At 37.6% G+C, this 12,584-nt stretch overlaps 1 protein-coding gene across 2 annotated transcripts in view; it reads right to left on the reverse strand.

Annotated features, from left to right (window-relative positions):
- Smap1 (small ArfGAP 1) overlaps positions 1-12,584 on the reverse strand; it is a 78,598-nt gene that overhangs the window by 18,830 nt on the left and 47,184 nt on the right. The window contains exons 5-6 of one of the 2 annotated variants that reach the window (XM_021198030.2): positions 7,982-8,062; positions 2,596-2,676 (exon numbers count right to left, since the gene is read on the reverse strand). In XM_021198030.2, the coding sequence (XP_021053689.1) occupies positions 2,596-2,676; positions 7,982-8,062 (162 nt within the window). The remainder of the gene's footprint in view (positions 1-2,595; positions 2,677-7,981; positions 8,063-12,584) is intronic. The other variant, XM_021198031.2, reaches the window with a different exon arrangement.

The raw sequence follows: 12,584 nt of genomic DNA on the forward strand, positions 1-12,584 counted from the left end.
ACCAGGCTGGCCTCGAACTCAGAAATCCACCTGCCTCGGCCTCCCGAGTGCTGGGATTAAAGGCGTGCGCCACCACGCCCAGCCCAAAATAACCCCTTAAGTTTCTTTTCCATCAGGTATTTGTTCACAGCAGCAACAACAGTTAACTAAGACAATGAGGTAAGAGTAAACCCTTCAGCAGCCGCCCTTTATAAAGATGGGCTTCACCAATTATTCCATGTGACCTTGAGCCAATTTTTTTCTGAATTTTCTATTTCTTTTTTACACTAATGCAAATTAAATTTGCATAATAACTATATTGAAGCTTCTCAACACACTAAGCACAATGAAAAGCACTTAGGAGAAACTTGAGCATTGATTCTAGCCTGCACCCGTTCCCCTCCTTTGTATTCCACTTTGGATGGTAGAGAATACACTGTGCTCACAGTGGGTTACTGGTCATAGTTCATGCTGGCAAGGCAGGCTGCTCAGTGGATTCTCAGCTTAGTTAGGACTTAACAGCAGTGTGACCAAGAATGAACTGCCCAGCCTGAATGTCTTAGGTTCATGCAGTGAGTGTAAAGAATAATCATATTAGCTAAGGGCTCAAAATGACATTTGAGTGCAAACTACCTTAGGCACTCGGTAAAGTTCTAGATGATTCCATTCTTCTCAACAACAGATCTAATTTAATTATCGAGCCTTACACCTTGTTGCACTATTCTTAACAGTAAGCTTTAACTCAGTAAAACTACTTTCTATCAAAGCACTCACTGAAAAGGTATTTCCTCATTTTCTATTTAAGGAAATGTCTAATTTACAAAAAGTATTGTACAGCTTGCATGCTTGCTGCGCAAAAGGCTTTCGTTCATTAAGTAGAAAATGAAGGCTTCGCACATAAAGTAATTGGATTTCTTCCTTATTTTATTGCTTCACTTGCAGTAAAACTTTAAAAGACTACAAAAACATTTCAGAAATTCCATGGAGGAAAAAATGTTTCCAATTTACTACAAAGCCTGTATTAGAACCTAACATAGGACATTCTACTGTGATGTATATATACATTATCATTTTACTTTAATAGTAACCAAATATTAAAAAGCGATTACAACTTCAGCCGTTCCTTATGCTAGGCTTCAGGGTACTTTACTATATAGTTATTTAACTATTACTGTCATCTCATATTGCTTTCTATAAGGCAGTAACTTATTTTAGCCACTCAATGCTTTCTGCATTATACCATGTAAAATAGTAAAAACACATTAGACCATCTTCACTGTAAAAAAAAAAAAAGTGTTATCACAAGCTAATTATGTACTCATTTAAAGATAATCTTTCAAATGCCCAGGTCAGGTGGTGGACATTTGAGAAGCAGGAGTCCTGGATACTTCATAGATATTTAATGCTCAATACTAGTTTATTTTATAACTCTTTGAGAGTAGCACTCATTCCAATCACTAACAAGAGACAGAAGCAGTAAATACTATACATGTAGCTTATGCTTCAATAAAGTTGATTTTTAAATTTTCAAAAGCTAAAATCAAGGCCTTACTAATGATTCTCTTTCCATGGTCCCACATATGTATGATGAAAAATACTCAACACCAATGCACCATAATTAATTATATAGGAAGTTTCTTTACAAAAATGATGTTCTCCTTAACTCTAGCTTGTCTATTATACCTTTCTCATATACTACTGCCAAAATAATCCTGCAAAAAAGGAAAAAAAGCCTATAAACTAGGTGCACACTGTCTCCTTCAGAACCCACATGTTAGCCAGGGATGTGCCACACACCTCAGCCCAGGAGGCTGAGGAAGGAGGTAAGTGTTTGGCCTGGACCTAATGGGACAGCAGAGCTCGTGTCTGCTGAAGATGTCTGTTTCCAAGCCTAGTTGATCTGAATCCAATCAGCAGAACCCATATGGTGGAAGGAGAACCAACTACAGCAAGTTGTCCTCTGACCTCCACACGCTCTGGTGGGAATGCACACACTGTAACACATCAATTCAAATGTAACTTACAACTTTAAGAGCTTGAGTTGGCCTGAGCTTTAGAAGGGAGGCACAAGGAAAGAGAGAGAACAGGAACGAAGCGTACTCCACAGCGTCTCCTCGACCAGAAAATAAATGCCAATGATGCGAGCACACTCTACCACTCTGGCTGTCCTTTCTACTGCTCCCCAGAAACAGACCCAGGTTTGTCCAAACTCACATTCTATTTCCAGTTTCCAAAACCATCTTCAGGCTGCTTTCTCAGTCCTACATCTTCTTTCCTTCCACAATGAAACTACTCATGCTTCGAGATCTAGCTCACACATTATGAAGTATGAAATCCTCTCTGAGCATTTAGGTCTGATTTCTTTATCTTGTCATCGTCCACTGCAGTCTCACTGTGCATGGCATCACGGGGTCTCTCTAAAACTGTACACCCACATTTCTATCTGACTAGAAACCATGTAAGAGCATTTAGAAGGCTCTGCTCAGAATGGAAGATTAACTGTGTAATTACTTGCTGAAAGGCGTATGTTTGGAATTTCATAAATATCCAGAAAGTCTTTAATATAGGCATACAATAAGATGGTAATCTTAGATTATTTTAGAAAAGAAATGTTACCTTTTCAGTTGTTAGTGGTTTTGCAGGCTTTTCTGGCTCCTTTTCTCTCTTTTTCTCGTCCTTTTTTTTTTCCTTTTCTTTCTAAAACAAAGCCCAAAGTTTTCATAAGTTTACATTTTAAAAATTTTAGAAGGTTTTAGTTCATTTTTGTCTTATTAGTTTAAATCATCATTTGAGAAAGACATGTATCAAGTGCTTCTATTGTCCTGAAATCTGAAAGTCAAAAGCAACTTCATTTTTTGATCACAGTTATATGCTAAATGACAATACAGGATTACTCAAAACTTAAGGAGGGAGGCAATTGAAACTTCAGGATTTGTTTTAAATGGTGAGAACGCCAGTCAGCAAATTCTCATGTTTCTATTGGGCTAGATAACTATCTATATGTGCATGTATGTATATAGATAGAGAAGCATATATATATGCATACATGTATATATGTATATGTGTGAATATATGTGTGTGTATATATGTGTATATATGAAATATATGTGTAAGAAGTAAACCAACTGATAGGATTTTTTTTTTTTTGGGGGGGGGGGGACAGTGTGTCAGTATATAGCCTTGGCTATCCTGTAACTCAATCTGTAGACCAGACTGTCCTGGAACTCGAGAAATCTGCTTGTCTCTACCTCCCAAGGGCTTGGATTAAAGGCATGCACCACATGCCCAACAGAACAGACTTTCAGTGTGATATAGATAAAGTAATACAATATCAGGAAAACACAAGAGTTAAAATACAAAATTATCTTAATTTCCAAAGTAAGCTTCAGGCCGCTGTCATAGTTTTATGTATTTATAAACAAATATAGAAAATTTCTCATTAAAAATACTAAGGAATATATATATATATATATATATATATATATATATATATATATATATATATACACACACACACACACACAAATATACATATACACAGTACATATACATATATGGATAGAAAGAGAGATTGATTTTAAAAGACAAGTACATAAACCAGTCAAGCTATCTACAGAGCAAATCCGTAGCTGCCTTCAAGCCTGCGGTGGCCTCTGTCAGTGCTTACTTACTGATTTTCCACACCCAAATCAGTAGAGAACAGTGCAGTTCCTAGGCTACGCTGTAGACTAATCAAGCTCCAAAGGATGTATAACATTTACATAAAGTTCAAAAGCAACAAGAACACGTTCTTCAGAAGTATGAATACCAGTATAAAGCTACACAATAATAAAATAATCTAAAGCACATGCTTGCCCACAGAAAAACCAAACCTGACAGCGGCAATGGTACACAGGTCAGGTTGTTAACTAACTCTATGCACAAGGAGTAAAGCGATGGAAAGAAAGTCAGATGAGAGATCCTGACATGATAACAACATTCAGTTTACACACTGATAGATAATAGTTATATAGTGATTGCTTATAAGTATTCATTAAAGTCAACATGAATTAATGTACATTTATTTTTTTTTAAGTTATGGAAACAGACTAGTGTAAACTATAAAGCAGACATCAATATGAGAAATTATATGCTCAGTACCTGTGGCAAAATATTTAAAAAAAAGAAGCTTTGGTACTCATCCAAAATTTTAAAAAATGGCAAGTTTATTTATGACATAAATGGCATGTTTCAACTGTAAGGGAAAGAATAGCAGCAAGCAAGTCTCCTGCTCCCTTCCCTCTCCTTTCTGTGGCAAGCAGTGAGTCACAGTACACTGGTGAGTGCACTTGTACAGACCCCAACAGATAGTGGACACGTAGCACAATGGGATGAATACAGGCTAAGCTTCCAGAACCTTGTCTCCGTGTTTATTATCAACTAGGAATACAGAGTTAGTTGAAAGAGTGAGCTTGAGCTGAACAACTGCTTTGGTCAGACTAGTCTGTGAAAGCTTGTCTTGACTGACGTGGGAGAGCTCAGCCCCCTCTAAGGGAACTCTCCCTACAGGCAAGGCCTGGGTCACATAAACAAGCTGAGTACAAAGGAGCAGCATTCCTCCATGTCCTGCTTGGACTTCCTGCTTAGGTCCCTCCTCCCACTTCCCTCAGTAATCAACTGTGACCTACAAGTGTAAACCAAAATCAACTCTCTCCTCCCCTAAATTGCTATTGGTCATGATATTTATTATAGCAACAGAAAAGCAAATTAGAACAACCTAAATATAAAGTTTCTATTTAAGGCTCCATATAAGACTGCAATCCTTTCAAGCCATCTGTTTCATTCATGCTTTTCAAGAACAAAATAAATGTAACATAAAGTTATACTTTCTGAATACCTAAAGTGCTAAAGCAATCTATTTCAACTACCATATATCAAACTGGTCTAGAACAAGACATCTAGGAAGTAGGTTATTTCTCAGAATACTTTTTTATCTGCCCAACTACTTGGGAATTCACAGTAGAAGTAAAATATAAGCCTTTGGGAGTCAACTAGAAGCATCATCTATATCTTACTTGACCAAAATCCAAACCAAATCTGCATTTCCAAAATACATCTATGCACACTTCCTTAGTGTCTAGTCATTACAAAAACTATCTGAAACAACTATTGTCAATGCTGTCTTCTTACACTTGACAAAACATAACTTAGGAAAGTAATACTCTAAACACAGCAGATGGACCACAGACACCAAGCATTCCAGCGTCACTGCTCACTGAGGTACAGTGGAGCATAAGTATTACCTTGTGTCAGTCCTTATAGTACAGCTAACAGTTACAGAACTTTTATGTGCTAGGCACTGTTGTGACCTCATTTCATCTTCACAACAACTTTATGAAATAAGTAATTATCCCTATACCATAAGAAAAAGAAAACAAGCAAAAAGTCTTATATAAATTATAAAACTTCTTCCAGATATAATTAGTAATGTTTAGTGAGAAAGCTGCCCCATGTTAATAAGTGAAGTAAGTTGCTCCTTCACCTCTCAGAGCTGTTAGTTATTTCTATGGTTGGGATGTTTGTGGCTACTTCAAAATATGTATGTTGAGATGCAATCACCACCGTGAGACAGTACTAAGTTGAGGGCCTCTGGGAGGTTATTAAGTCCCAAGAGTGGAACCCTATGACTGGGATTAGTGTCCTTGTAAGAGGCCCCAGCTTGAGTCTTACCCATTTCACCAAGTGAGATCACAGCAAGATGTCATTCTATGAATAAGCAAGGGAGCCCACACTAGACACATGGCCTTGGTCTTCAACTTTACAGCCTCCAGAACTGTGAGAAATAGATTACTGTTGTTCATAAGCTACATTACATACAGTATTTTGATACAGCAACCCCTTCAAAAACAAAGGCATTTTTCAAGGAAAACATCATAAATGGAAAAGGTGATATCTCAATCACCATGATTGGTAGGCATATATGAAAGTACCCAAAATAAATGTACTTAGTTACATTTAATAGGGACAAAGTGCATGCCTGACTTCCCTTTATACTAGAATCTCAGCTAATGAAACACAGCTGATTCCAGTTACAGAATGATCTGGGCTTAGAGGCAACATTAACAACTTGGGCTCTAAAATAGGATCATAGAGTTTGACCCAGAGATGATGCACATAAGATTATGCACATAATCTTTTGATTAAAAGCTGAAAAAGAAGGAGGAAGAGGAGAGAAGAAAAAGAAAGAACAGGGAGGAGAGGAAATAAAAAGAAAGAAGAAGGAAAGGAAAAAAGAAAGAAGAAACAGATAAAAAGAAAGGGGAAAGGAGAGGACAAGACAGGACAGGGCAGGACAGGAGTCAAGCATGGTGGCACACACTGCAATCTCATGACTTAGGAGGAAGAACAGAAGTTCAAGGTTACCCTGAACTACATTGAAACTTTGTCTCAAAATAAGGGAAGAGAAGGTAAAGGAAAGGGAAGACAGGAAAAAGAACAGAGCCCCCCAAAACTTAAATTAAACATTCAAATTACCAGAGCCTGTTCACCTTGAACCCTGCACTGCAAGCTCTGATAACTTATTATTCACATGGAAATGGCTTTGGCAGTTCAGCAAGCTATTTCGACTCTCTTTCTTATACCAAGGATCTCCTGGGCATCTGTAACCTCATACTTAACATGCTCAACTTTTAATTCACCTCCTGTCTCTCTGATTCTCAAAGGAGAATCAGATCCTTTCTGATTCAAGTCAGATCCTTTTCTTCAATGTGCATCCTTATCTCACGGTAGTTGACCATCACATTGGGAATGGAAGCGAAAGCTTCCAAAGCACCGCACCTCCAGTTATTAAATATACACTCTCCTATTCTCTGTCCCATTTTAGCAGATGCCTCTGTCAATCTATTCCTGGATTAAACCTGGTTTTTAAGGCTTTTATTCACTCATGGCCACAAAATTCACTTCCCCAAGAGCCAGTAGAACAGTGTCAGCATATGAAAACCTGATCCTTCGCCTTTTTCCCCCTAACACTCATCGTTAATGTACCACAGCCTTCAGATTAAGGCCAATCGCCTTCAGTGGATTCTTAAGGCCTTTCCCCCTATTTCTCTCCCCCTTGCATTCCTATTTCCTTCATACTATTCAACCTGCAAGTCCTGAAACACGGTATTCCAACCATACTTTCTCCACAAGCTGCTTTCTCTACATGGAATACCTCCTGGTCCTTAGAAATAGTCAGTGCCTATTCAGAATACAAAATGCATGGAAGTTAATTTTCTATATTAGCGTAGCTAAGCGCTCTCAATCACAGCATACATACCCTGTATTATAAACTGCTGTCGAGGCTAACCTACTTGCCCTCACTAGACTGTAGAGTCTGCAAGGCTACAGTTCCATCTTTGTGTCTCTCCAGTCTAGTATGCCATTTATCAAGAAGTAGACATAGGAAAAGGGAGAATGAGAGGAAATTAAGTCTTGCACACAAGACTTGAAGAATACAGAGTGGTTGTAATTTACCACCTTCACGCAAAACATACTTTATCAATCATCACTGACCATTCTAAATTCATTATCCCATAAAGTACATATTTTTTTCTATGTAACAGTTGATATCTCTTCAAGAAAAAAAAAAATCTGACATTAGCTTTCAAATGCTTATAGCAACAACGCCATAGTCAGAAAATGGTTTTTTTTTTATCAAAAACCTATAGATCAAAGAATTCAACAACAATGTATCTTTAAAATTCCTAAGGTAGTAATGGATAAAGCAACAGAGAAGTTACATAATGGCTACATATATTAACAGTTCCCAAGTCAGTCACTCTGAAGTTAAATATAGCCTGAAACCCTTTAATCATACCAACTGCACAGAACAAGATTTAGTAAACTAATGCATTTGGCGGTTTTTATTCTGGAGATCATTCAAAACATGAATTCTACTGGTGTTCCTAAATCACAGCATTGTGAGGGGAACCCCATCTAGCAATGAACAGTACAAATGCACATGCGGAAAACATTACAATACCTCTACTTTGTTTTTATCAACAGCAGCTTGCAGAGAAGGAGAGGAGACCAAAGGCTGAAGAGGGGCATCAGAAGAGGAAATCTAGATGTGCAGATGCAAAGGGAAAAGGGAGAAAGAAGAGAAGGCAGTGATCAAAACCCAGGGACATTAGAAAAGAGACACTCATGAATTTCTGATAAAAGTAGCTAAAAGAATGTTAACAAAGCAAAATATTGTATCAAGAATAATTATGTCTTTAAAACAATGTTTATGTGAAATATTTAAAAAGACATAGTAGAGAATCATATCTATTTAAGGTGGATTTTTCTAAGCTATAAAATTTAAATTGTATTTACACAAGATCCTAATAAAACTATCTGAAGTATAATTTTCTCTGGTTTGTAGTCAAAGGTTACCACTGAAACTCTAGTAGTTTGAAGCACAAAAAAAGTTTTATGCAACATAGGAGAGTAAAAATAATTTTTTGTTGTTGATAATAACTTTAAGAATGGAAAATAAAGCAAGGGAAATAATAAGTTAATCAAAATTTTAACCTGGGCCGGGCGTGGTGGCGCACGCCTTTAATCCCAGCACTCGGGAGGCAGAGGCAGGTGGATTTCTGAGTTCGAGGCCAGCCTGGTCTACAAAGTGANGAGGCAGAGGCAGGTGGATTTCTGAGTTCGAGGCCAGCCTGGTCTACAAAGTGAGTTCCAGGACAGCCAGGACTACAGAGAAACCCTGTCTCGAAAAAAAACAAAACAAAACAAACAAAACAATTTAACCTGATCTTTAAGAAGACATAGGCAAAGAGTGGGAGAAAAGACTGGGTTAGTGTTACAGCTGAATAGCAATAGAGTTATTACAAAGTAATTGAGTCACTGTACCAGCTGAGTAGCCAGAGACTGACTACAAAGTTAATTTATTCAGGCCATCCTCATGGGCATGCAAACACAAGTCTTAGTGCTGCCTGTGTTGGGTCACTGAAGCACCGCAACACAATTCACCAGAGAGCTTTGCACACATCTTCCTACCCAACTTCTATATGCACGGATGATTTACAGAAGCATTCTCTTACTGCTCCCTTTACTGAAAAAACATAACTGAATATGCTTACAACACACATGGCAGATCTTTGGAGCCATATAGCTGATGTCTCTCTGTTTCCCTGTCATACTGGTAGTGCTCATGGGGATTTGGAGGAGCTATTAGAGATAGGCATCATATAATGTCAAAGTAATACTCCAAGGTTCCAAGTCCTCCTTCAATCTGCTAGTTAATTATGACAGTAGTCCTTGAATCACTTCAGAAGTTTGTTTCCCCCTTGTACAGTGTTGGATCTGGTGTAATTGAGTAAATTAGCCACTTAACTAACATTAAACCAATATTAATACTAAAGGCATATGGAATGGTGCCATACGTCTTTAATCCACAACATTCAGAGGCAGAGGCTGATGGATCTTTGTGAATTCCAGGCCAGAACGGATACATAATGAGATGCCATCTAAGAGAAAAGAGAGGATTGGGTCACACTGTACTTTAGAGCCTGACTTAAAGCTGGTGGGGAAAAAAAAAAAAGCTGGTGGTTCCTAGAGATATTTATTAAATTTCATGTAAATGTAGGATTAAAAACATAAGATCAATTATTAGGTAACTTGTATCATTAAACTTCTTTGTACAAATTTGTAAAAAAAGCAGAACCTAAAAACATGGAAAGTGGGAGGGGCATTCAGAATATCCAGAAACAAAAAGAAAACTTATTATAAAAGTGACTGTTGTCCTCTTCAGGTGTAAGAGAGGACAAAAGGGAAGCAAGTATGCTCTCTTGGAAGTTCTCAATCTCTCGAAATAATCAACCCTCACCAGCTGCCCTACCACAGAGAGCACTACTGTTACCTGGGAGTCCCCTTGACTTCCCCCATCCACTCTCTATACTAAGTTATTCTCACATGCAGTAATGTACACACATTACATAAGGAGGAAGCCCAAACGGCTTACCCAGAGCACACACACCTAGTGTACTGTGCTTCTCTTCCTTCCTGCTCTGCTCTGCTACACTCTCAGCCACCTACAACACGCCTGCTCTCAACTCCAATCTGACCCTACTGACTTGTGAGAGCCTTTGCTCTTTTGAGACCCTCCAGTTCAAATGCCCACTTTAGTAGTTCTTTCTTTCTGAACTCACATGGCTTTTTCTAGGAATCCAAGTATTTACTGATTGCTCTTCACTGGTTGAATTTGGCCTTGAACTCACTATAGCCGAAGCAGACCCTGACCTTGGGATCCTTCTGCCTCAGGCTCTTGACTAAGATTCTAGTTCAGCATCACCAGGGCAGCCCACTGAAGGCATTCCTTATAACTAAAAATAAACCCCTAGCAGTAACAAGGCTCCCCTCGAGCTTCTCTCATTCTCAGGATGGATTCCAGTGGCTTGGTTCACAGCTATGCTGAGGCAGCAGCGTGCACTGTGACTGTTTTGCTGCAGTTTATTACTTTATATTTTGTCAAGTTTTTGAAATACGTTATTTAGAAAAATCAAGAAGCAAATCCTTACTTTGTTTTGAAATTCCCTTATGGATAACTCTTAAAATAAGAAAAAAATTAAAAGCAATAACATATCTTGACAACATTAACATCTGAAATAGAAAACATAATTTATAAAAAATAAGACATTAAAGCAAATTAGAGCTATATTTGACATGGGAGATACAGTCACATAAAACTCAGCAGTCATGAAATACAGCTCTTGCCCAGTACATCTACAAGAGTGGTACCCACACTATCCCACCCCTTTCAGGATATAACTTAGATATACGAACTATTATTCTGTCTCATGTTTTTAAAATCTGGTCTAGCCTCTATTTATTATCCTAGAAGACTGTGAGCATGGGTTATGTGTAAATAACATCTGAATTTTCATTTCATTAGTAATACAAGCTCAGCAGTATATAATCTTTAACTTTAAAATATTTTACTTCCAAGCCTACCAAAAGTAGGAAAATACAGTATACATGAGTGCACAAACATCATGAATAGTCATCACAAGTTAACAACATGCCATGTTGGTTCTCTTTTCACACTCATGCATACACACATGCAGACTGCCAGATTTCACTAAACTATTTGAAAAAGAATTACAAATACCATGACATTTAATCCTAAATATTATATTTTACATGTCTCCTGTGAATAAAAAATTATTCTAACAAACCATATCTTATATCTAAAAGGGAAAAACATTTTTCATCCAAAAATAAACCCCTTATTAATTACTATATAATCAAAAACACATTTTCAAGCAAATAGGTTTAAATTTTCACATTTCAGAATTTAATATAAAGTAGTGTTTTATAAAATATTCTAAATACTTTACTATTTCATAAGAATACTCATTAAGTATATAATTACTTCACTTAAGGGTTAAATGAGCCTTAAATTTAAGCACATTAAAAGTATCATTCTCAATACTGTTGATTTTTATTTATCCTTTGAAAGTTTTTGTCTATTATGCCCACTGAAGGTATAGATGGAAGGACTATAGTGTTATTTCAGTTCCAAAATCTCCAGGCATTTTAATACCTAGGTCCCTGTTGGTGGCTGCTTGGGGAGACTTGGGAGGTGTGGCCATGAGATCATGAAGTTTGGGGCATTTCCAGTTTGCTCTCTTTGCTTGCTTTTGGGTCTGAGATGTAAGCCCTCAGCTCTCTTCTTCAAGCTCCAGCTGTCATGCCTGCCTGCAGCCATACTTCCCTCCTGTGGTAATGGACTCTAATATTAGTCACTGGAACTCAACAGCAAGCCCCAAATAAACCCTTCCTTTTATAAGTTTCCCTTGTCATGGTGCTTCACTGCAGCAAAAGAAAAGTAACTAAACAGGAATTAAAAGAAAAGGACAGTTTATATGCAAATCAAGATGGGAACTAACTTTTCAGAACTAGATGAACTACGGATCTTTGTTCCTGTGAACTGCAGGAGAGAGGACTGCCTGCAGAAGCAACACAGCTTCTGGGAAAGATTCCAATTCACCCAATAAAAAGACATAGAAAATAGACAGGCTACACAAACAGGACCCAACATTTTGCTGCTTACAGGAAACCCACCTCAGGGAAAAAGATAGACACAACCTCAAAGTGAAAGGCTGGAAAACAATTTTCCAAGCAAATGGTCCAAAGAAACAAGCTAGAGTAGCCATTTTAATATCAAATAAAATTGACTTCCAACCAAAAGTTATCAAAAAAGACAAGGAGGGGCACTTCATACCATTCAAAGGTAAAATCTACCAAGAGGAACTCTCAATTCTGAATATTTATGCTCCAAATACAAGAGCAGCCACAATCATTAAAGAAACATTAGTGAAGCTCAAAGCACACATTGAACCTCACACCATAATAGTGGGAGATTTCAACACCCCACTCTCACCAATGGACAGAACCTGGAAACAGAAATTAAACAGAATCACATGGACACTAACAGAAGTTATGAAACAAATGGATTTAATAGATATCTACAAAACATTTTATCTTAAAACAAAAGGATATACCTTCTCCTTAGCCCCACATGGAACCTCCTCCAAAANTGACCATATAATTGGTCACAAAACAGGCCTCCACAGATACAAAAATATTGA

This window comes from Mus pahari, chromosome 5, assembly GCF_900095145.1.
Source record: "Mus pahari chromosome 5, PAHARI_EIJ_v1.1, whole genome shotgun sequence".
NCBI lineage: Eukaryota > Metazoa > Chordata > Mammalia > Rodentia > Muridae > Mus > Mus pahari.